The following is a 24,827-nucleotide window of genomic DNA, read 5'->3' on the forward strand; positions in this document are numbered from 1 at the left end:
AACAGCATGGTCTTAAAAATAAAATTATATATAAAAAACCAAAACAAAAATGCTACACTTCCACTACCTTTGCAGCGTGTTTTAAGTTCGAACGACCCAACTACTCTTGATGGCATGAATCAGAAGCCTTTTCACTTTTGGCCAGACATCAGGTCAAATGCAATTAACCATATAATCAAAAATTTGAGAAAGCAGTGCATACATTTTATCAAAATGTTACCATATGATGGTGTTCTCAGTAAAATAAAAGACAACAACCTTTTAAAGTTAGCCTGTATTTATAGAAAAAAAAAAAATTGCATTGAAATGTGGACATCAGAGCTGTATCAGTACTTTGCATTAAACAGCTCCAAAAAAAACAGTTATTCAAAGACTGCATCCAACTTGGACACATCTGGTATCACCAAGTGTAAAGAACACACCAACATACATTAAATAGTTGCATATAAAAATAAAACTTCAAGATTAAAAAAAAAACAAAAAAGAGAGAAAAAAAAAGTAATACTTTTGAACCGGAGTATGAACAATGCTTATGTACACCCAGGCTGGAAAAATACCCCATAATTACAAACTACAGTCAGGAAACTTGAATAGAAGAATATCAACACCGCTGTTGGGTAACATTTACAGAAAAGCTTTTGTGATCATCAGCTCAGACCTCGACCACCAGCTGGCACTATGTACTATGGCTGCGGCTGTTAACAGGATCCCCATCTTTGCTTTCAAAGCTCGTGTCGTGTCCGGTGTTATTTGCAGATGCAATGCTGGTCAAGTTGAACGCATTGGGATTGTATTCATAATGGCCGACTCCTGGGGGCATGGACCAGCCAGGCGTCTGTTGCCTGGTGGGCACTGCAGTCGGGGGTGAGCTGGAGGACCACGGGGCGTAGCCAGCAGGTCCAGCAGCAGAGCCCATAGCAGCCAGATAGAAGGCCAGGTTCTGAGGAGTTGTCTTCTTCATGGCTGCCTCCATCATGTGCTGGTTGTAATGCTCTTTCAGCTGTGGCAGCACCTCTCCCTGATACTGAAGGACAAACAAGTTGTAGTTCAAATTAGTATCCAATTTAGTCATTTATATAGTTACAGTACATCGATTGACAGTGTTTCGTCTCGCCTTTAAGGCCATAACCGGACTACGGTTAGGCCTCCATTATGGACGTCTTGTTCTATGTCCAAGCTGCTGTTTCTCTGTTATCAGTTAACAAGAAACCCGGGCAGGACAATAGTCTGATTCCACTTTAACGGCCTCCCATCTTTTTAAACCATTTTAGTTACTGTTCATTATAATATAAATGAAATGTACTTTTTGAAAACATATTCAAAATACATTATGAATATAAAGAAAGTAAAAAATTGCAACCCCCACTGACAATGTGTGTTATACGCTACAAAAAAGGGGGGCTACTTACAGGTGGGATGTGTGAGGGAATATTGGTGAAGATGGTTCCACGAATTGTGTTGTCCTTGTTGTTGGTGTTGTAGCGCTCAGACACCCAGCTGGTGTCTTTCTGGTGCCTCCTTAGCTTCATCCTTCGGTTCTGGAACCAAGTCTTAACCTACAGACAAGAGGAAGGAGATCCAACGGATGAGAAAGTACACTTAAATACAAGTTTTGCAGATGATGTGATCAAACAACCTTCTTAAATCCCTCACCTGTTTGTAGGTCAGCCCTGTCAGTTCCGCTAGGTTCTTCATTTCCGCCGGGGTGAGGTACCTCTGCACACTGAAGCGCTGGACAAGAGTATTCATCTGACTCTCTGAGAAGGCTGCCCGGGCCTTTCCTTTGGAGTTTTTCACAGCAGTAGTGCTTGGCAATTTTGGGGCAGTTAACGGTACAAGTAGAGGGGTAGTGTTGTTGGTGCTCTCACTTCCTGTGACAGCAAAGGTCTCTGGCTCGTCCATGAGAACGGCTGAGACATCCTCGCTGGCATCTGGGCTCCTGACACCTGGCTCATTGTCGAGATCTTTCTTTGCCCAGGTAGCAGGGTCTGTCTGGGGGAGGCTTCCTTCTCTGCTGCTCACAGAACTCCATGAATCTAAGTGAGGGGGAAGAAATGATGAGCACAAGCCACCCTGTTAAAATGGGTCAGAGCATGTGAGGTTGTTATTGTACAATACTGGGAGTCCACCCCCATAGACAGTCTCCACTGCAATGAAATAAAATTCTCATGCAACAGAAAACTCCAATGTAAACTCTGCCCCCATATATGAGCATTTAGCCTGTAAACCATTGTACAAACCAGCTGTTATTTTTTGACGATATTCCCAAATTCTGTCGCGAGATGTCGCCACTTCGCTTTTGTCAGAAGGACTCAGTAAAATCCGTGGCGGGATATTTGGGACACACTTTTACAAATCAAGATGGAGCGGAATTGGACTTCGTGGCTAATTCTGGCGGAAGAAATCGTCACTTTAAGCAGCCAACGAGGATATGTAAGCACTTAACACACACATCCATGACATATGGCCTTAAAATATGTAGTTTAAATGTTGCACTTTGCGACTGGCCCAGAGAGGTCCACTCACTGACTCTGCTAGCATCAACTTAGCTCGTGTGGACATGTCTGGTTTAGATCAGGACTAACTTAGATAACGTTACCTGGGGATGTGTGCGCCTCCGAGTCACTGGTTGAATCGCTCCCGGCCCGCCTGGCCTCATGTGCCCGTGCGTCGTAGGCCGCCCGGTGCGTTCCTGTTCCGGCCAGGAGCAGGCGGCCTGCCTGGGGGTCACCGAGGTACACCACCCCGGAGCCCTGGTAATGACAATGGCCGTCCACGACGTGCTGCTCCGGGCTGCCAGGCGGGGACTCCTCGCGGGTCCTAGCGGTGGTGGCGTAGTAGGCCTGTGTCATCCCGGCGTTGTAGTTGCTCAAATCCGTGACTCCAGCGTCGCCCCAGCCGTTGAGGTTCCCGTGGTTTTGCTCGGGCCCGGGTTGGTACACGAGGCCGTAGGCGTAGGCGTGATAAGGGTGGTTGTAGTTGTAACTTATCTGCGACTTCCAGTCTGCCATTTCTTTCTCCGTGTTGCGATAAAAAGGTAAAAACACAATGATTTACAAGAAAAGCACAAGTATTGGTGACAAAACGACTTAAAATCCGGTAGGAAGCGGCAAATAACAGCAATGACCTTTGCTCTTAAAACAAGCAAGGTCTTCCGACTTCAAAAATTGCGCGTTACCTCTCAGTTTTTAAAGACGTGTGTGGGCAGGGTGGAGGTGGGTGTTTGATTTGAGCCAATCTCTTCGATACGCCCCTCACGGACTGCAGTAGTGCCATTTCATTGGCCACCGAGGTTCATCCTTTGTTTTTAAATGTTATTATTCATGTCTGGAGAAAAAAAACAACGGGAAGTTATAATAACAGTTACTAAATACTTTTTTAATTAGCCCACTTTTTTAACACTATCACCAAGCGCTACATTAAAAAAAATGTTCAGAGTGTATGTAGATACACTGAATGAATAAAATTGCTTTATCTTTCTTGTAGTCAGTGATGTCTTATCATCATCAACTGAACCTGGGATCAGACAAAGTATAATGTCCCACATTGTTACACATGCGTTTTAGTGGATTGGAATTTTTGTCCAGGCTGGATTACCAAAATAGGCAAAGCGGACCATTACTCCAGAGCCCCATATTCACTGTGTGACAATAGTTTTGTGGTTGTTTCATTAAATGTCATTTTGATTGGGAATGTGAGTATGGGCTGCTCAAACACAATATCAGCTTGTACAGTAAGAGCCTTGAGGTGGGTCCAGCTTCTTTACCTAATGTTGAGGACCTGTGTTGAAGAGCGTTTGTGTGTCAAGATCTAGTTTCATTATTTCAGGTCATACTGTGCTTACATGATGCATATCCCCTAAAGGAATCTGTGTTTAATCAAAGTTTCGCACAGCACACCTTGAGCTCTGTAATAGTCCAGCATAGGAACACGGTACATAGCCTAATGCAAGCGGGAGAAACAGGGCACCTAATCTTTGTCTCTTGACAAGCTTTTTAAAACTTAGATAGTCATGACCGGTGGTGTTTTGTGCTTGTTTTTGTTTAAGCAGCACACATTCAGCCATCAGACGCATCTGTTATATCCTCCAATAAGGAAAGGGCTGTTGTGCTGATAATAAAGCTCAGGAAAACAGGATATTTTTACAGCATCTTGAGCGCTGGCGTACAAAATAAACTTCCCTACCTGGATAAAAACATGGTGCACAAGACATATGGGAAAACAGGTTTTTGTGATCAGACAGTCTTACATTCCCTCTAATATCACCCCAACAAAATAAGCATATGCTCATTAAACATAACTTAGTAACAAAAAGGGGCTATCCTAATATAGATTTTCAAGTTATAAATAACATTCTGCCTTGTCAGCAAATAAGCTTCATTGCTTTCTAAACTTTGGCTAGAAGTCTATTGACCCCCCCAATGGCACAATTAATTGTGTTTTAATGAGCTTCAGTCCCAGATCTAATAAAAGAATAGACTAAATATAGTATCTGGGTCTCAAGTATGAATAGCTTAAATGAACCACTAATACTTCTTATTCGGTGTTAGTGTTGATGCTCAAGAAATCCAAACATAAATCTAAAGCAGTGGACAAATTTACTACGAAACGACATTAAGCCTCAAGCATTATTTAATTAAAACACATATATTTCACTGTTTAACTTCCACACTTTGCACATAAGTGTTCAAAGACAGAGCCCAGAGCTTCAAATCCCAACATGCCCTCCATCCTGCACAATGGGTTGGACTTGTTTACGCAAGCTGCTTTTACCTCCATTTGCAATCCCTTTCACAAAGCTGATTAGCCTGCGCGTTAGCATCCAGGTGGTTGTTTGTGTTCCTCCTCCTTGGCTGCATTGGCGTGGTAATGAGCCAGTTAGTGATAAAAGATGTGAGAACAGCGAGTCTAATGGGCACATCAGCATTTCTACTGATCTCTGCCTGCACAGGGTGTGTTTGTCTGATCTTGTATGAGCCAAGACTTACAGGAGGGGGTCGATGGTGTAGGTGTGTGTAGGGGGTGAAGAATACAGAAGACTACAGATTAGTCTTTGATGACTGGCCGTACTGTACCGTGTTTTGTAAGTGTGTCTGTAAGGCACTGCTAAAGTTAAAAAAGGGTACTTGCTAGAGTCACCATACATTTGAACATCATCATTTAACAATTATGGTTTGTTTGCATGTATTTTGGTTATACAAACCCTGGATGATTTTCTTACCCTCCTATAATAAATATATAAATTCTAAATAGTGATTACCCCAAAGGCATCAGTATATCTAAAAAAAACAATGCTGAACTGAACTTCTTGCTGCCCTGAGATGACAAGTTGCATGATGGCTTCTTCAGTGTTCCCTTGACTTACTGTGCAGATTAGTCACTGAAGTTGTGTTTTCAGTAATTGGGTGTTTTGGGCATGAATTGCGAGACCATCAGTCTCTCTTTTGTTGTCTGAAAAGGGTTCAAATGATCTCTCATTCTTTCTCCAGCACACAGTTTCTGGAGTCCCTTTTCCCAATTACCATTTGCTTGCGACAACAAGGCCCTTTTAATGCAATTGTTTTGATTGCGTTTAAGTCAGTAGTTGAAGATTGCTATTAAAAGTAGTATTAGCACGATAGAAAAATACATTAATGCATACATTAAAAGTCTTGCACTAAAAATTTGACTTAAGTAGAAGTATACAAGTATTATCTGCAAAATCAGCAAAAGAAAACTTCCTCACAGCTTTTGGTGATGCGGTACTTTACATAGTGTAGGGTAGTGTCATACTTGCATGATATTAAAGATGTTTATTATAGTCTTGGCAATCTGGATTTGGAGTATATAGAGGTGATATTGAATTTTTATTTAAATCTGATAACAATATATCTGTTGATATCTATATACACACATATTTTATATAAACACATAACCTGACTGGACTTTTTTTGCCCATTCTCTGGTGACAAAATTATGTAACAGAGACTGTGTATCTAAATGACCACATAAACATTTTTACTATTTCTGTACCAATGCTGAAACAATTCAATCCATAGACAGATAAGCAGCAATTTTAATAATTTATGCCAAAATCTGTTAGCTCCAGCTTCTCAAATGTGAGGATGTGCTACTTTTCTCTGTTTCACTGTAAACCAAATGTCTTTGGGCTTTGTCAGACAAAACAAGACATATAAAGTAATTGTGATCAGCATTTTTCACTATTGTCTGACATTTAAAAGTCTAAACAATGAACTACTCTTAGAAAAAAACGATCAGCAAATTCCCAATATTGAATTGTTACATGCAGCCCTCTTCTCTACTGCAAAGACTTTCTTCCAATACAGTGATATCGGCTGCAATATCACCCTGGCCGATTTATTTAACCCATAATATCATATACACATTTATATTAAGGAGGGTAGGCTGAACAACAAATACGTCAATGCAGTTCAACAGCACCACAAACTACATCTTTCAAAATGACCAAACCGTTGAATCAACACCACTGTAAAACCGTTTAAATAAAAAACAAACATTATAATGAAGGCAGGATTTATTGCAGGACTGTTTATTAGATTGCATTAGTTTTGGCTGGGTGTAACTAAAAAAAATGGCAACTGAGTGGAGGTTTTTAATCTAAAAATGAAACCATATTATCATCTTGTTGCTGCTGTTTACATTCTCCCCACATGCAAATTCAAAGTGCCCTGCAGAATGTTCTGGGTGTACGTGTCTGGATATAGCTTTTGTATATAAATAACTGTATATAGCCTATTAATTTACAGTATTTGAATACAAATGTAATTATCTGTGTAAGTTCTGTGTGTATGTGGCACGAAGGGAATACAAACTTTTTTTTTGTTATCCAACCTTATGTTTTAATATAGCCGCAAGCAGCAATGATCGGGATCCAAGCAAGTTGTAAGAAATGCAACATTTGACATTTTCTGAGGAGAAGAACAGATGCAGATGACCTAAGAGATTAAAGTGATAAAAGAATTTGGAGTCTGAGCTAATTGGTAGAACGCAAACATGATTTTTATACCATCACCTTGGGTGAAATGTTCCAATCACCTGCAACATTTTGTGTTTCCAAGTTTAAGCTACACAAACACTAGATCTAAAGATTTAGCTGTGAAAAATTGGAACAAAGTGTCACAGGATCCAAATAAAATAGAAAACAGACTCACAAAGCCAATTTTGATTTACAGGCATTCATGTAAAATTGTACATAAAGGAACAAAAAAAAAAACAGATTGACATATCAAGATTATTTTGATAACTTTTGATCAGTGATGTCCTTAGATGATCCTGCCAAAGTTTCAGGTCGATTGGCGAAATCGTCTGAAACGAGTTTGCAAATAGGTTTTAGAGAAAAGTGATGAAAGAAGTTTGACTCTAAACAAAAAACATTTTCGAGATAATTGCAAAAAATGTGAAGTTGATTGTTATAGTGCCACCTTGAGGTCTGTGAGCCATTTTCTTTGCCTGAGTAGTGGGTGGAGTTTTGTGCAGCAGTTTTTGCTGCCCAAACACTTTAAGCAGAGAAAAAGAAGAAGCAGAAGAATGAGAACAAAAACAATAGGGCTCCAGCAGCTTTGCTGCTTGGATCCCTAATAATGACAAATAAAGAACCTTGTACCTTGTTTTGTATGTAAAATGAGTAAATTGACTAAATTGACTAAAATACGGTTTATAATGTTTGTACCGTGCCCTCCTCTCCGGTTGGGGCGCTGTTTGTTTCCATGACGCTGAAAACGCTGACGGCTGCAGGTCCCTTTAACTGAACTCACATGGAACTCCTGGCCGGTTCTGCCCCGCGTGCTGGCAGTTGAAGTATTAACGGACCAGACCGAGCAGGAGGCTCGAATCTGTCAAACTCTGCTTCCCGGCTCGATAACTTCACACGGATCCGACTATTTTTAAACTGAACTTTCACGGAAAACTCGGTAGCTAGCGATTATAGCTGGACACAGAGGAGTTGTTTACATATTTGACAGGTGTAACTTAGCATACTTGGGGACACCGTTGATAAACCCCTCCGCGAAAGGACAACTCGCATTATCTCGACAGGTTTAATAGAAATATTAGCGTTAACCGATTGACCGACGGTGATAGCACTGAGCAGTCGAGATGACAGAGGAACTTGAGCAAATTCTTTTACAGCTGACACAGCCTGACAATGCAGTTATTCAGCAGGTAACGCCACAAATAACTTTGTTCAAGTTAGCGTTAAGTTAATTTGTTGGACAGACAATTTGAAAACCAACAGTTAGCGAATTAAGCTAGCTAACGTTAACTTTTTAACGTCTGATAACGTACGGCAAGCTAACTGTCAAACACTTGGTCATGATATTTAACGTTAGCTCCACTGTGTTCTGTCGTTATTAAGTTAGCTGTCTACTGTCGGTTAAGTAAAAGCTATCTTAAACATGTTATCATTAAGAATATGTATTGACAGCCAGTCTAACTTAGTGAGACCTCTCTTGGTTTTTAGGCCACAGCCCAGCTGAAACAGGCTTTCAAAGACCCAGCCATTATACCAGCCCTGTGTGCTGTCATGAGTGGCTCCCAAAACCCACAGGTATTTTGTGTGTGTGTGTGTGAGCGGTGAGAAATTAGTTTTATCCCATAGGACCCAAGTATAATTTTAAGCAGCGTGTTTGTGAGAGGGAGCAATGGGTGTCATTTCGATGTAAACTACTAAAGATCTTTAACTGATTTTACCTCATAGATTCGTCAGTCAGCTGCAGTGATGCTGAGGCTGAGAGTAAAGAAACACTGGAAGAAGATTAGCCCTAATGACAGAGAGAGGTTTGCTATTACTCTTCATGGATGAAGTTCACAATATAATAACACCACATCCATTTGTTCTAGTAGAAGTTAAGGTGAAATTGAGTTGTAATTGTGATGTTTGCCTTTATTCATACAGCCTGAAGGCAGTCGTGTTGCAGGCTTTCATGCAGGAAACAGAGTAAGCCTCCAGCCCATACAATAATATCATACTTTTTCCTTAAATTACCCAGATTTCAATTGTTGTTAATGACACAGATCAAATGTTACCTCAACTGTGTACAAAAAGTATGAATGAGGCTGAACTCTTGTCTGTGTGTCTCTATTTTGCAGGCACACAGTGCAGCACTCGCTCTCCCAACTGTGTGCAGTGATGGTTAAACATGAGACACCAGACCGCTGGCCTGCCCTGCTGCAGCTCCTCAATCAATCCACCAAGAGCACCAACCCTCATGACAGACAAGTACTGGACTCATTGCACGCCTCATCTCATCTTTGGACTTATTTATAAGTTGATTGATTAGGAACGTGTTTTCCAACCCACATAAATACCAAAATTGACATCTCCAAAGAGTCTCAGTTGCGAGAGTTTATAACTGAAGTGAAAACAGAATACTTCCCTTTATTTTCTGCAGTTTATGAAAGTCAGCTTTTTGTATTTTAGTTTTCATTTCATGACTTAAGACTATGAAATCACCTGTTATGTTGCATTACATGGTCAATAACTCAAAGTCTTGGGATATCAACGCTCTTCTGTCCTAACAGATTGGCCTCCTGCTGCTGAATAAGGTGATGGAGTCCAACCCGGAGCCTTTCAAGCCTCACTATTGCCAGCTGCTGCAGCTGTTTAGTACTGTCTTGCAGGACTATAACAATCCGACAGCCCTGTACTACTGCATCCTCACCCTCACAGCCATAACTGCATACACTGGCTCAGAAGAGATGGTGAGGCAGGGTTACTGATAAATTAACAGATTAAAGGTTAAACGAAACATAATCTAAGGTGTGAGTTGGTTGTAAAACTTTTTAATGACTCGTGACATTTTGCTGCCCTACAGAACCAAATGCGCTCCATTATCCCCAGTCTGATTGTTGCTCTGAAACACCTCATCAAAGCAGATCAGGTATATTGTAATATGTTTTTTTGTTGTTGTTTTTTTGAAGTATTGCTGTTTCTGTTGCCAGTTAAAGTGTATTTAAGGGTATGGATAAATCAGATCTGTTGGGTGATTGGGTTTGTCTGTGTCTGCACAGGACCAAGCCAGCGAGGCCATGGAGGTGTTTAATGAGCTCATGGAGAGCGAGGTGTCCATCATCGTCCCTCATGTTGCTGACATTGTCCGCTTCTGCTCAGAGGTGGGAGCTGAATGTCTTAATATTGTCTTTGCCTCCTCTTTTTTGTGTTCTGAATTTCCCTTAAATTTCTGAACTGACAAATCATAATTGTATGTATGAGCCATACATGAGAATTATAACAACTTCAATATCAATGTTTGTGGCAGGTGGGCAGCGACACCACTCTGAGTGACTCTCTGCGAGTGAAAGCACTCTCTTGCATTGCCTTCCTCATCAAGCTGAAGAGCAAGGTAAAGTCAACCATCAACTACTACAAATAAATGACCAGTTGTTTCTTTTGCTGTTGTGCGTATCTACAAAGTTTCCTTGTGCACAGATTACTAATGTTCCTCCTGTTTTGGCAAAACTGGAAAACTAACTTTAGTTTTCTGGAAATTTCTGAATATGGGGGGAAATGTGTACTCATGATGATGCTCGTTGTTTTACCAAATGGTGGAGTATATGATAGCTTTCAGAGGTAAAGATAAAGACATAAACGACACCTTTTATAAGCCCTGTTGTGGTCATATTCACTGGAATCACGGGTTTGCATATTTCTATGCAAAGTAAAAAAGAAAATTATTGCATGCAAACAAAAGACAGAAGATTTATTTCTGGTTGCTTTTCTGGAAAATTATATGCAGCTTTCTAGCTTGACCAGAAACCAAGTGGTTGACGTAGAAACATTATATTGACTTAATAAAAAAAAAACCTACATTTTGTCTCTGCTTTGTAGACGGTGCTGAAGCAGAAGCTGCTGAACCCCATCCTGCAGGCCATTTTCCCCGTGCTGGTTGCAGCTCCCCCACCTGGTGAGCTGGACCCAGAGGATGAGGAGGATGACAGCGGAGATGGCGCAGACAACGACAATCCCAAACACTGTGCTGCTCAGGTGTTTGTGTTCATGTACAATATGTTTGTCTGTTGTGTAACAAAATGTGATTTACAGCAGCTTTAGTAGATTCTCTGTGAAGTTGCATGGAAGATTAAATGATCAATTGTTTGTGTTTTATTTCCAGATTATTGACACTATGGCACTCCATATGCCCCCAGAGAAGCTGTTTCAACAGCTGGTAAGTCATCTAGATGACGACATGAAGGGTAATGCATCTTTTATGAGGATGTTTAGTTCTTGATGAATCTTTAAAACTGCACTCTGTATTTAACTTGCATTAATGTTCCTGCCTCTGACGGTGTATATGTTGGTTGGTGTGTTTTAGATGCCCCTCACTCAGGCCTGCCTTGCCAGTGAAAACCCCTATCAGAGGAAGGGAGGTCTCATGTGTCTTGCTGTGCTGGCTGAAGGATGTGCTGACCACATACGCACCAAGTACGTCCAGTCGTTTAAAAAAATTATTTGCTTTAATCTTAGGACCCATTTTCTTTGTGAGGGTTGGTCTGTTTGCTGACTAATAACAATAACCGGGTTTTGAGTATATTAACCTTTTTGTCTACACCTGCTCAGGATGCTGTCGTCAGTGCTGCAGACAGTGTGCCAGAGTCTTTCTGACAGTAATCAGGTGGTGCGCAGTGCCAGCCTTTTTGCCCTGGGGCAGTTCTCTGAACATTTACAGGTGAGTCCACACACATGAACACATACAAAGTTACTTACAGATTTTTTTATTTTCTTTGCTTAGTGCTTACACATTATTATTTGGGCTTTTACTTGGGACTGTGTTATGTGTATGGTGCTTAGTTAGTACAGTTTTACAATTATAAGTGCACCTGTCATTTATGGCTGTACAGAATACAATCATTTTTTTTGTGTGTATATGTATATATATATTATAATTTAAAATCCACCTGTTCTCCCCAGCCTGAAGTGAGCAAGTACTGTGCAGAGCTGATGCCTTTGCTGCTGGGCTACCTTTCATCCTTGAACCAGGCCAAGGTCGGCCATGTCACCAAGGCCTTTTATGCCCTAGAGAACTTCATGGAGAACCTAGGTAAGCTGAAAACATGTTCATTATGTCAAGACTGACACAGTAGAACCTGCGTATATCTTAACCCACTGCAAGAAGGAACATGATTCTTTCCTGACAATATAAAAAAAATAAACTAATTAACAAACTACATAAAATGATCCAAACTTTTTATTTTAGAGTGTAGTTAATTTGTTTTGTAAAATGGTTCCATCATGCAGTTGAATTTAAATATTGTCTGTTTCTTAGCAAATGCTTTTTTGGAATAGGATCTACATTCTTTATCTCCCCTCTCTTTTTTTTATTTTTTATTTTTTTGTTAAACAGGGGCCGATATTGAACCCTACCTGCCCACCCTGATGGACACTATGCTGTCTGCCCTCAACAACACTGAAAACCTCAAGATTAAAGAGCTCGCTGTGTCTGCCATCGGTGCCATAGGTACGAAGCTGCCAAAGATTTGTCCAAAGACCTGCACAAGAACATAAACCATTCAAAGCTCAAACACTAAAAAACATTGAGATTGTCACAGCATTGGTTTGCACTTGCTCCACTATGACACAAGCTCACACGTAAATGTTGTTACTGCTTAGATTGAAGTGAAGAGACTCAGGACCCATTTTGTGAATCACTGTCATTTCAGCCAATGCTGCCAAGGAGCTGCTGGTTCCTTACTTCCCTCCAGTTATTGAGAGCCTGAAGGGCTTCCTGACCACCACCACAGAGGAAATGAGGTCCCTGCAAACTCAGTCCTTGGGTAGGTAAACCCCAGAGATTATCAAAGGAAAGGGAAGAAGTTGTGATGGAGGTATATTTAAAAAGTTTTCCCCACTTAGTAGTTTTTGTTTTATAAGGCAACAAAAATTACATCTCATTTGAATGTATGAGTGGATGTTGATGGTCTCTTGTTGTTGCTGTTAGATACTCTCTCTGTGCTTGCCCGTACCATCGGCAAAGATGTCTTCAGCCCTCTCGCTGCAGAGTGCGTTCAGCTGGGCCTCAACCTCACTGACACCATTGACGACCCAGACTTGAGACGCTGCACGTATGTAACTTAGTTGTTTTGTCTCCATTCGGTGGACCAGTCCACAAACAAGGACTGAATAATAAATACATAAAGACTTGAGTACACCCACATCACACCTCTCCCTGTACTTCCCTCTGTCAGGTACAGTCTATACTCTGCTGTATCCACAGTCAGCCCAGAGTGCCTGACTCCTCACCTCACTGCCATTACAACAGTCATGCTGCTCGCCCTCAAGTCCAACGAAGGCATTACGGTATGAGCCATACAAACAACACTCTGAATCCTTACAGGCTCTTCATAATATAAAATAATAATACAGCTTTCCCCTTTTCACCCTCCTCTCTCCTCCCTTCAGGCACACCTTGAAGAGGACAAGACGTTTGTCCTGCTGGATGATGAGGACGACGACGACGACGACAATAATGGAGAAGAAAAAGATGCGGTCGATTTCCTGGAAGATGAGGCCGAGACAGATGTCCATGATGTTGCAGGGTGCGGGTCACACACACGTCACGTACGTAAGCATGCATGTATGTTTAAAAGACTACCCTCGGCCCGCCTGATGCTACGTCTGTCCACCTCTCAGTTTCAGTGTGGAAAACGCCTACATTGATGAGAAGGAGGATGCCTGTGATGCACTGGGAGAGATTGCCTTCAGCACTGGGTAACACAACCGTCTGCCATTAGAGTAATATGTGTATCATGTGCTAAACTGCAATCATGAATAGTTTTTGTTTCTATTGTCTATTTTTGTTAGATGACTGACCGATAACAGACTGCAGCGCTAACATTATGTCAGACCTTTCTTGTGTGCATACATTTTAACTTGTGTTGCTATGGTTTCCCCTGACAGCGCTGCCTTCCAGCCTTTCCTGGAGTCCAGCTTCCAGCAGGTTTACGAGATGAGAGACGTAAGTCAGTGTGGCCGACTGGTTAGCTCAGTTGTCCCTCTCTGTCTTATGTGCTTTGTTTGTGCATACGCTGTGTCTCTGCGGGGTTGTGTCTGTTTATAAATGGAAGTGTCTGTTGGTAGATTCATTTTTTTCCCCCCATTTTCCTTGATGTGGCAAGACCATTTGATTTGATTGATTTTACCCTCTGTAAATTGTAGCTAATAAATAACAGCGAAAACAACAACTGCTCTTCAGTCAAATGCAGAAGACAAATATTCTGTGGGGGCTCATGATTTATGAATAATAATTTGTTAATCACCCTCTCATGGTTATTTGCCTCACTTTTCCAGCAGGCAGACCTTGTTTGTTCAGGAACGGGTCAACTGTAGATTAGTTCCATTGACCTAAGGGAATTGGTGTCTGAAGGGCACGTACTTGGTCTCTGTCCTCATGACCCCATTAAGCTGCCAACACTACCCATGTGTCCATGCAACACTGCACATTGTAAATTGATGCTTTCTTTTCTCCCCTCCTTCCCTAGTTTCCTCACGAGGATGTCCGCAGGGCAGCATTTGGAGCCATGGGCCAGTTTTGTCGAGCTCAGCACCATGTGTGGCAGGAGAATCCCACTGAGGCCAACCACCAGGGTAACGCCTCTCTGCTCAGAAATTCTCCATTACTGTTACTTTAAGGAAATACAGAAAGAGGCAGTGCTGCTTTCTGCTACAGTGGGAGTTAATTAAAAAAGAAAAAAAACAAATTGAAAACCATTACAAACAGTAAGGTAGAGGGCCAGCTACCTTGTTTTTGACCACTGTGTCAAACAGGTGGTTTGACAATTGCCTTTTAACTAATTTGAACTATATTCCTCCTCATGCCTGTACATCCCATGTCCCTCCCCCAGCCCTACAGAAGTTGCTGGATGTGGTGCTTCCCTGCTTTGTGGAAACGGTGCGAACAGAGAATGAGCGCCAGGTCGTGATGGGCGTCCTGGAAACCATGAACAATGTCATCAAGTCCTGCAAGGAGGAGGTTTTCAAAAACCCTTCACGCCTTAAGGAGCTCAGCCACGTCATCCGTGATGTGCTCAAGAAAAAGGTGTGAGCGATGGGGAGATGGCTTATTTCACTAAAGCTTCGCTCAATTAAATAATTTCACATTAAATCATATCATAATCAGGTGGAAATGATCCCAGTAACACTTCACCATTGTTTTTCTCTCTGTCTGTTCAGACTGTTTGTCAGGACAGCGGTGGTGATGAAGCAGATGATGAAGAGCAACAGGTTGGCTGTCCACTCGCTGCACATCTGTCATCTGCATATACAAGTTATCAGTTCTGTGTCACCACGTTAAAGTGTTTTCCCTCACATTACACGGAAGCTGTCAAAAATACAAACCTCCACCAACTCCATGCAGTTTACATTCAAAGTATTCTAGATATTGAATCAGAGGCTGCATTTTTTTTTTTTTTTTACCCATTACTTCCACATTTCTACATCCACATCACTTTCCTTGTCCTCATTGTGCTGTCTGGTTCAGGCGGAGTACGACGCCATGCTCCAGGAGTTTGCCGGGGAGGGGATTCCCCTGCTGGCCTCGTCTGTGCCTGCAGACAACTTCGCCCCATTCCTCAATGACCTACTGCCCCTCATCATGAGCAAAGCTGTGAGTCCAGACTTAAGGATGTTCCCAGTCCTGTCTTATAGAGACAATGTAACTGCTGATTTCTTACTAAATGCAGCAAGGAGAGAATTGCTGTGAACTCTTCGCAACTACAGACTCATTTTCAGAGAGCAAAATTTGACTTCAAGATTGGTTCGTTGATTAAATACAAAAAATGGCTTTTGGTTCCTGGAAAAGGTGAAAGGGTGTTAAATGTGTCCCTGTCGAGTATCATCCTATCACATTTTCTTTCCCCCTCAAAAGAAATCCTCATGCACGGTGGCAGACCGGTCCTTCTCTGTGGGTACAATTGGAGAAGTCCTGCAGGCCCTGGTGAGCGTGCCCGGGGGTCGGGGAGTGGCAGGCCGACTGTCCAACCGTCTGCTTCCCGTGCTGGTGGCTGGAGTGAGGGACAGTGATCCCGAGGTTCGCAACAACAGCGTGTACGGACTGGGATGTCTGGCCCAGGCAGCTGGACCCATCGTCGTAACGTATCCTTATCCTGTGTGTGTGGAGGTGTGTGGAGGTGTGTGGAGGTGTGTGGAGGTGTGTGGAGGTGTGTGGAGGTGTGTTGTGTTTTAATGCATCATCTAAAAAATTACAGATCACACACAGCTGTTCCTTAGTGAAGCGTCTTCCAGAGATTATCCCATGATGCTGTCCGTGTTTTCCAACATGCTGTCCAAAGAGTCGGACCTCAGGGTGATTGACAACCTGTGTGCTGCCCTCTGCAGGATGATGATGAGCAATGTGGAGGCCGTCCCCCTGGAGCAGGTATATTTGCAGTTTGCACCTCTTCTGCCAAGACTAGCCACCTCGAGTAATCTTTACTGCGGACAACACATTTTCACAAGCAGGAAATTCACTGCAAACTACTTCACTAAAAAACGTAAGAACAGAATTTGCTCACTATGAATCGCACTGTGCTGTATAACAGGTCGTTCCCGCTCTGGTGGCTCATCTTCCACTCAAAGAGGATCTGGAGGAGAACAAGACGGTGTACAGCTGCCTGGCCATGCTCTACACACACAGTCCTGCTCTGGTACAGTACAGATACCATCACAACTGCTGCTACTGTGTAGAAAGAACATTAATGGAAAGCTGCATTAAATGTGATATTCAGGCCAAGTCATGGTTAGGCTTGTCACGATAAGTACGTTATCGGCTTCTCGTACAACATATGAACATGACCTCGATATTGCCTTTTGTGTTTACATAAAAACATTTTAGCCAACATCATGTCAGAATAAACAGTAGGGTTTTCCCCACCATTGTAAGACTTGAGGCACAGCGCATAATTAAAAAATAAATCAAATAAAACTATGCTTAGACACATTCTGCTGTCACTTCTGGCTGCACTGCTTCTGTCCTCGTCATCTGCTCTTTGTTGGAGTTTCACCGTTAATGGCTCTTCAAATTATCATTATATCAGTGGCACGAAATGGTCTTAAAATGGCAGTAATATCTTTAATCCCAATCATTTCTGGGACAATATAGCGTCCAACAAAGTAGTTCTCGTGAAAGGCGTGTTCATGGTGACATTCATTTGTTACAGTCCATCGTTCAGTGCTTCTTCTCATGCCTGAGGGGGGTGGTGTCCTGACGTTGAGACTTCCTTAGGAAAACAAAGACAATAGTGACAGACACAAGCAGGAAGTGAGAGAGAAATCTACATTACTCATCCTAGAGCAGGCGTTCAAATGTTAAGAATGGCCCCATTGTGTGCTTTGTATGGACAACTACCAGGCCAGCCTTTCAGTCGTGTTTTATTACACTTTGTTGTGTTTTATACATTGAAACTACAACACGTTATGCATGCATACAGCATATTTCAACTATCACACAAACTATTTAATGAAGACATACATGACAACAAGATGCACAAACCTAAACATTTGAGGACACAATATTCAACATTATTACCATATTCTTCTATTTTTTTCCTTTCAGGTTGTGAAGGTAATGAAGCCCATAGTTGCTGCTTCCAGTCGTGTCCTTGGCAGCAAAAACATTGATAAAGGTGAAGATTTGTGCTTCTAAAGTTGTTGGAAAAACAAAGTCAAAACACTCTCACACACTCTTCTCCCCTCCCTGAGCATGCTCAGTCACTCCCTGCACTCTCATCAGCATTCTGTTGCTGTTTTAGTAATCAATCTTTGTTTTTCTGTCATCCCTAAACTCTCGTCTCACCGCTCCCTCCCACAGACACCCAGGGCACTTTGGTCATGCTGATGAAAGCATTCGCCCAGCACCACTCTGCCGACTTCCAAGCAGCTGTGACCTCGCTTCCCGGAGAACAGCAGGCCAAACTTAGTTCGGCCATCTCCGCCTCATAGCCTGCACACATCCTTCCACTCGGTGTGAGAAAGCCAGCAAAAACAATGAATCTTTATACTGTAGGCGGAAAATGGAACAGTTATTGGAGATATTTCCCCATCTAAAAACAGCACTTCAGCCATTCTAATATAGTTATATCACATTCAGCAGTTATACTTATGAGTATTAACTTTTAATTTATTTGCTTATATGCATGCTATGTTGTCTAAGTTTTATTATTTTAAGAGTTACAGTTCACCATCCTGTGTTATTACCATTGTATTTTGTTTCCCTGTTATTCCTGTAAAGTGCTACTGTTGATTGCTGCTGTCCCCTTTTTGCCACTGTTTGACTTCTGGCTTTGCTATCTTGAGTGTGAAGCAATGAATTGCATCTCCTGATAAACTTTTCATTCCCATCTCCCAGTGTAAGTCAGTGGACTGTGAATTTCTGATCCCCATGCGCTCTCTTCTGGCACTGCCTTACTCAGAGATTTATCTGCTGCTAACAAAGGGGGTTTCTCTAATGGGCCCACACTGCAACTGTCCATTGTGTGGACAGCAGTAACAACCTCCAGAGCTAACGGACTAAATACTGAGCTAATAGGCCATACGGAATAAAACGGCACTTATTATAGCGTCCGTACACTGTTAGTGCTCACAGCAGCCTGCGCTTGTATGCAGAAGAACTTTGACCTGAACCGCTCCGCTTCTTTCTGTGCTTTTCTGTAACATGATACTACAATGCTGGCATGTTTCGCCCTTCAGTTAATGTCAAGCCATTCAACCACGCCTCACTGTGGAAAGAGAAAGTGAGGACGTGTTGAATCCTCTATATAGATGCGAGAGTGAAACGGAGCTAAAGATGTGCTTTGCCGTGGACGAGTGATGGGGAGCGTCTGACTGCTCCTCAGATCTCCCGTTGTCCCCGTGCCTCGGTTAAGCCAGGCTGCTGCTGTTTTTCCAACTCCATCGTCATCTGCACCGGTGTCAGTCCGTTCTCACCTGCCAGACAGAGAGGCCTAACTTTAAAACTACATAGATATATAAGAATGTGCTAATGAGCAGAAGGGCAAATACCACATGTGTCGCAGCAACACTATGAAGGTGTACACACAACACAACTGAGAAGATACAGTCAGGTCTATGATTATTATTATTATTAAGTCTATTTTTGCAGTTAGCCTGTTATTATACCACTAATAGCCTCATCAGGCATCAGAATTTAGAGACACTGATACTAACAGCAACAAATTGTAAGTTAAATTAAAAAAAAAAAACAACTTCCAGACCTGCCTGTCTGTGTTTCCAGGGCAGGATATTCATCCCTGTGCGACAGAAGGAGCGGTCAGTGTGGGCCTCCGTGCTGTACAGGACTTCCTGGAGCTGTTTGTCTCCAGGCTTCTGAGCTTTCACTCTCACCTACAAGAGGAAACACAATTGTTGTCATTTTCCTCCCGCTCACCTCCCCGCTTCAGACATCCTTTTTGTTTGCTTACATTTGGAGCAAAAGCAGCTCAAAATGGATTTAGAAGCTTTACTCCCTGTCATCTCAAAGTCATACCTCCAGAATGTTGATCTCTTTCTCCTTCAGCTTCCCCGCTTTGTTCTTAACCTGGGTCTTCTTGGTGTCGACCCACACCACCCTCTCCTTCACCTCTGACCTGGACACACATACGCACACATACTTGTTAATGGATCTACATGACAGTGCTTTTGCTAAGACGCCATCACGCTGAGAGCAGACTCACTCTTGGATGCCCAGGTCGGCAAGCGTCGTGTCCAGGAAGGGGAACGGTTGGTGCGCCGGGTCGGGCTGCGTCTGGATGGGCAGCGTCACTGACATGGGGATCTCCCACTCCAGCTCAACACGCACTGTCATGCCGTCTGCCGGGCCGCCCGGTCCTCCGTTGGCCTCCCCCTCCTCCTGCAAGCTTTGTGACTCGTCTGCTGCCAGCTTGACTTTTCAGATGCGGATCTCAGAAACGGATGTGAAGTGTCCCTCACCCTTACTTGGATGACCTTTGCTTTATCACCGCCTGATGCTTGGTATCTGCACCTTCTTGTCTTGGGCGGCTCTTTACTCACAGCCGGTGTTGTTAGCGGATACCGGCTGGTCCGCTCTGTTCCTCCTCAGGGCTGGTGATTCAGAGCTTCTTATGATGAAGGCCTCTGGAAAGTGTGTGTATCAAATGCAAACTGGCTTGTGCTCTGCCGTCCCGGCTAATATAAGCAGCCGGTGTGAATGTGTGTTATGTGTCACTCAGATGTTAGGTTTATTAGACTGTCAGGGGGGTGATGGATGGATGGTTGGATGGATGGTGGTGCCAGGTGTGTGTGTGGATTCTTCTTTTGACTTTAAATGAAGGAAGGATGTGGCCTGAAGTACTTTCAGTCTGTCAGGAAATAATTGGGACTGAATGCTTTATGACAAGATTGATACATGTATTTGAAATGTATAAATTTGGTTTTATTTGGTATAATTTGGTGGTAAGAGGTCACTTCAGGGTGAGTGTGGACAACCGATTTATGTCGGTGACAATGAGTGGAGATCTACATCTCCACTCATTTTTTCTCTCACTTCTCTGGCAGTTTAGGTGAACAGGGGGTTGATATATCGTTCACAGCACAGCGTCACATTATCAGATCATAAAAAAAAAATGTGTTTTTGCTCTAGATCACAAGAGGACACATGCCGTCCCACGCTGTGGAGCGCGTATGCGGGTGTTGTTCTGTACAGTGGGATAATTTTTTTCCCCCACACCAAGCCAGCACTCTGGATTCGGCATGTCACATTCCACGGATGGCCACAGTAAATGAAATCCTCGCACACAGATACCAGCCATACGTCAGCGTGCAGAGGGACACAAATGATGTAAAGGCTTGGGAATGTATAGAGCCAAAGGGAGGTCGACTGTGTGAGCACAAGTTGGGTTTTCTGCTCATTCAAGCAGCTATGATATCATTTAAAAAAAAGACTACTACTTTTTGATGAACCCACAGAGAATAGGTTTCCCTCAGTTTCACAGCAGTTTTCCAGCTCACTGTTTTGATGTTCAGCCCAGAACCAGAACTTTGCTGTTTTGATTCACTCTCAGTGTTTTCAGATATTTCCACCAGAAACAAGATCTACAGATACTTAGTGGCCAGGTGGAACTTTAATATTGCTTCATATCTGCTGCATGTGACAAGTTCGCCCCAACAACTGTATAAGCCAAAAGAAAATCAGTTATTGCAAGTTGCTAAGATTTGTGTTGGTTTAAATTAAATATGCTTACTGATATTGACTGGTCGTAGTTCTCAAACCTGTATATACCTCTATTTTCATTTTGCCGCCTGCGTTATGTTCAGTGCCATTAACACAAGTAATCTTTTTTTTTTTGGCCTCACTAATCAGCCTGTGTTCATGCTTTCCCTGCAGTGAAGCCTGTAAACACACTGAAGTCGCACCTACGGTTGGTCCTGCAGTGCCAGTGATGCAGCAGTAGTGGAGGTGGTGGCTAAAACAAGAAGCCCACTGTGAGCTCTGTTTGTGCCAGTGGCGACTCAACATCAAGCTGCTTATGAGCAAGGCATTTAGCCCTAAACAGTGAGGGTTTGTACCTCTATGAAGGAGGTAATAGGTGGGGAACGAGGGGGGAGGGGTCTGTTTTAGATGCTGTTTCTATAAAAAAACATTACGTGTCAGTGGAAAGGACTTCTGCTGGCACAGCACAGCGACCTGAAGGTATCACAAGGAGCATCAACAAAATGATCATTCTGCTATGTTGATGTGAATGAGGATTTCTGTTCTGTGACTGCAGCACTGACCTCAGCCCAGGCCTCTCAGTCACAGCGAGGTGGCACATGGTCTTACTCTTATGTGTACGTACACACACACACACACACACACACACACACACACACACACACACACACACACACACACACACACACACACACACACACAGAGAGCAGTCCCCAGTGTGTTTACTGAGCAAACCCTTTAATTGTGTGGAGCTACTGAGGCATGAGGTCAGACAGGAGTTATCTGCCAGCGAGGCACAAAACGTTCCTGTTGGAGGCAGGCGAGTGCTGATACATGTTTTCTGTACATTTCTCTGCACTAAAAGCTCGCATCAAAATATTTAAAATAAACAGATTTTTTTTCTCTCAGTCCATAACAACAAACTTCTAGCTTCACATTAAGTGTTATTATCCTGGGATGAATCTTTATTGGGGGGGAACTAGTGCTCGTTTAGGATTCTGACTGGGTTCAGTGTGAAGCAAGAACAGAAAATGATAAACCTAAGTAATGTTCTCACATTGAATTGGTTTAGAGTTTGGAAGAATAATTCGAGATGCTGTTCTACTGAGAATAACACATTTTATTTTAAATTAGAAGAATTAAAAGGGATAACAATTCCCAAAGCAGATACAAACTATACAAGAAGCTTAATTTAAAATCATTACAAAGGTTAAAAAGCCATACAGAAAATATAACACTTACTAGGTCCAGATGTTTAAAACTGTATATGAAATTAAATTATGTAACACTGAAACTATATATCAGTGTATAAATATTTAAAAATACAACCACATGAACAGAACCAGGTTAAAATAGTTTAAAAACGTTAAAATACTGCAAAGTAATGTAGTTCAATGTTTCACCCTTCTGAGTCATTTAACAATTATATAAAACATTTTTTTTTTTTTTTTTAACAATGTAAGATATCATGAGTGCGAGATTTGATGTGTTTCATGTGTTACACAGGATCAAATTAAAACAGGTATCATGAATTACTTGTCCAGGACTGTAGTGTGAGTCAGTGATCAGGCAGTGCTGCAGGGCTGATGGTGATGTCACTGTACGGTTCAGTCTGTTGGACCGTCACCTGGCCAGCAGACAGCAGCTCTGGAGAAGAGCAACATCACAGTTGATACCGTCACAATGTTTCACCGACTGAACTAAAACTCAGAACGAAAACTACTATGTCTCAGTTATGTTAACACTTGTCTGCTTTATTCCTGAGATCTCTGTCTATCTGAATGAAAGGTCACCAGTGCTAGTCCATGGTGGAACAGGAGCATCATGTGTTCATTGTTAAGAAACATATCAGCTTCAGATCTCCTCACCCAGCACTTTGTAGAGTGTGTGAGCTGCAGTGGTGCGGTCGGCCTCTGGGGGTACCAGAGAGTCAAAGGTGACTTCTCCAGACCTCTGCAGTTTGGAGGAGATCCAGCTGGAAGAGACAAGCGAAGTGTGAGCAGTACATGAGTGGGTTCAACCTAGAGTACATAATTACAAAATATGGCTGTTTTCAGGCCAAGAAATGGAACATTTATTCTTACTTTTTCCCCTGAATTTCAGTGATGATGGAGCAGGAAGCTTGCAGACTGAACGACACTAAAACATCTCAGTGAAACCAGTATTTATAGAGCCACTAATACTGCTGCTATGAACTCCTGTTCAAACATGAATCCAGTCACAATGTCACATAAAAAGCAAACTTAAGGGCTCCCCCTTATTTATACAACACATACCGCATTCAATCAAAGAAACCACTTCATATCTAACTTACTGCTACTGACTGGCTGATATGTTATATGATACTTTCAATACAATAATTCAATGTCTGAACCTGGTAACACATTTAAAGGAATAGTAAGCGTTTCTAATCCAATACACCTTTTTGTTAAATTCAGCTATTTCCTCACGGTTTGCTAGCTCTCCATTTTGTGTGGAAAAACTGGTGTGGACCTTCCCCACAACATTGTCCCGGCCAATCAGCAACAGGTGGTGTGAGGAGGGGAGGGGGGCAACAGGAGAGAGAGTTCTATACACAACTCCAGGGACCGTGAAGAAGGAGAGATAGCCGAGAAACAGCCAAAGAAGAAAAAGTCTGAAGAGTATAAACAGAGACGAAAGTTATATGACCAGGCAAAGGTGACGATCAAGCAAAGTAAAGGTCAAAAATATATACTGAAACTACAACCTGTCGACATCAGAAAGAGATGCAGCAGCAGAAGAAGAAAGTATGGCCACATGACCACTGAAAATGGGTGAGCGTCATTGCTGTGCTGGTTTACCCCAGATCTGTTAAATAAAGGCTCTGGTTTACCCTTCATAGCCATATTTATCCAAAAATCCAGACACAGCGTAACGTGCAATGTCACAAAACACTCATCACCTCAGGATGATTCAGGCAACAAGCCTGGGACGAGGGAGTGCCAGTGCAGAAAAGTGGAACTGGAGGCAGCATGAATATGGAGGCAACAAATCCAACTCTGGAGTCAGGATAGTAACAAACCAGCAGTGAAATGCTGTTTCATGAGCGAGCTGGAGTCTAGTAGAAACATGGAGAGCTTGCATGTGTTGTGTGTATTGCATGATGTACCTCAGCATGTCACTGCTCTCTGCGTCCGTCTGAGCCTCGGGCATCTCGATGTTCTCCTCCACTATACGCTCCATCGGTGGCTGGGCCTCCTCCTGCGGAGACCTTCACACACACACAAACACAGATCAATTTCTTTATCCATCTTGTTGTCCGTCTGTCTGTCCATCTGAGACTCACCATCTGCTGACAGGAGTGATCACATCGCTTACAGATTTGTCCTCTTTGGACATGTCCAGGATCACATCTAATGCAGCTGTTTACAGAGACATGAACAAACACAATGAGTAGCTGGCAGCTTTGAGTGAATGTTTTTATTTTGCTGCCACAACATGATCTGAAAAATGTTTCTAATGTGTCTGAGAAAGAGAGGACAAATTCTTACATGAGCCCTCTAAGGGGGGCAGTCCTGACTCACTGGATATCTGTATGAGAGAGAGAGAGAGAGAGAGAGAGAGAGAGAGAGAGAGAGAGAGAGAGAGAGAGAGAGAGAGAGAGAGAGAGAGAGAGAGAGAGAGAGAGAG

The 24,827-nt window shown here is 42.6% G+C and overlaps 4 protein-coding genes and 1 long non-coding RNA gene across 6 annotated transcripts in view; 1 reads left to right on the top strand and 4 right to left on the bottom strand.

The window, feature by feature from the left end:
• Positions 1-259: 259 nt before the first annotated feature.
• Positions 260-3,191, bottom strand: nanog (nanog homeobox). Its single transcript, XM_046064854.1, has 4 exons — positions 2,600-3,191; positions 1,654-2,036; positions 1,410-1,556; positions 260-1,024 (listed from the first exon to the last, which is right to left on the bottom strand). The coding sequence occupies exons 1-4, from the start codon at positions 3,009-3,011 to the stop codon at positions 677-679; spliced, it is 1,290 nt and encodes a 429-aa protein (XP_045920810.1). The 5' UTR covers positions 3,012-3,191; the 3' UTR covers positions 260-676.
• On the top strand, positions 2,332-18,361 carry ipo4 (importin 4). Of its 2 annotated transcripts, none has more exons than XM_046064804.1 (30): positions 2,332-2,433; positions 8,480-8,566; positions 8,717-8,796; positions 8,915-8,956; positions 9,109-9,238; positions 9,541-9,720; positions 9,834-9,899; positions 10,030-10,131; positions 10,278-10,361; positions 10,847-11,002; positions 11,130-11,183; positions 11,331-11,440; positions 11,576-11,684; positions 11,927-12,056; positions 12,360-12,473; positions 12,676-12,789; positions 12,954-13,077; positions 13,201-13,312; positions 13,415-13,551; positions 13,646-13,723; positions 13,913-13,970; positions 14,494-14,599; positions 14,857-15,050; positions 15,185-15,235; positions 15,492-15,617; positions 15,879-16,105; positions 16,256-16,388; positions 16,552-16,656; positions 17,565-17,634; positions 17,820-18,361. In XM_046064804.1, exons 1-30 carry the CDS (start codon positions 2,362-2,364, stop codon positions 17,948-17,950), a joined length of 3,282 nt encoding a protein of 1,093 aa, XP_045920760.1. In that variant the 5' UTR covers positions 2,332-2,361; the 3' UTR covers positions 17,951-18,361. The 2 variants fall into 2 exon arrangements, with proteins under 2 accessions (XP_045920760.1, XP_045920768.1); XM_046064812.1 differs by lacking the exon at positions 2,332-2,433 and adding an exon at positions 7,804-8,181.
• LOC123980474 lies at positions 7,287-8,148 on the bottom strand. The gene is made up of 3 exons (XR_006827508.1): positions 7,625-8,148; positions 7,443-7,517; positions 7,287-7,326 (listed from the first exon to the last, which is right to left on the bottom strand). It is a non-coding gene; the product is annotated as an uncharacterized LOC123980474 (long non-coding RNA).
• On the bottom strand, positions 17,425-19,926 carry si:ch211-196f5.2 (uncharacterized protein LOC556372 homolog). The gene is made up of 4 exons (XM_046064876.1): positions 19,681-19,926; positions 19,494-19,593; positions 19,222-19,351; positions 17,425-18,934 (listed from the first exon to the last, which is right to left on the bottom strand). The coding sequence occupies exons 1-4, from the start codon at positions 19,809-19,811 to the stop codon at positions 18,840-18,842; spliced, it is 456 nt and encodes a 151-aa protein (XP_045920832.1). The 5' UTR covers positions 19,812-19,926; the 3' UTR covers positions 17,425-18,839.
• Positions 19,927-22,588: 2,662 nt separating this feature from the next.
• The window catches only part of rec8b (REC8 meiotic recombination protein b), a 12,692-nt gene continuing 10,453 nt past the window's right edge, over positions 22,589-24,827 (bottom strand). Inside the window, exons 14-18 of the mRNA XM_046064892.1 lie at positions 24,689-24,728; positions 24,484-24,559; positions 24,307-24,408; positions 23,045-23,151; positions 22,589-22,823 (exon numbers count right to left, since the gene is read on the bottom strand). Coding sequence (XP_045920848.1) covers positions 22,735-22,823; positions 23,045-23,151; positions 24,307-24,408; positions 24,484-24,559; positions 24,689-24,728 — 414 coding nt within the window. The 3' untranslated portion in view covers positions 22,589-22,734. The remainder of the gene's footprint in view (positions 22,824-23,044; positions 23,152-24,306; positions 24,409-24,483; positions 24,560-24,688; positions 24,729-24,827) is intronic.

Source organism: Micropterus dolomieu, linkage group LG01, assembly GCF_021292245.1.
Source record: "Micropterus dolomieu isolate WLL.071019.BEF.003 ecotype Adirondacks linkage group LG01, ASM2129224v1, whole genome shotgun sequence".
Classification (NCBI taxonomy): domain Eukaryota; kingdom Metazoa; phylum Chordata; class Actinopteri; order Centrarchiformes; family Centrarchidae; genus Micropterus; species Micropterus dolomieu.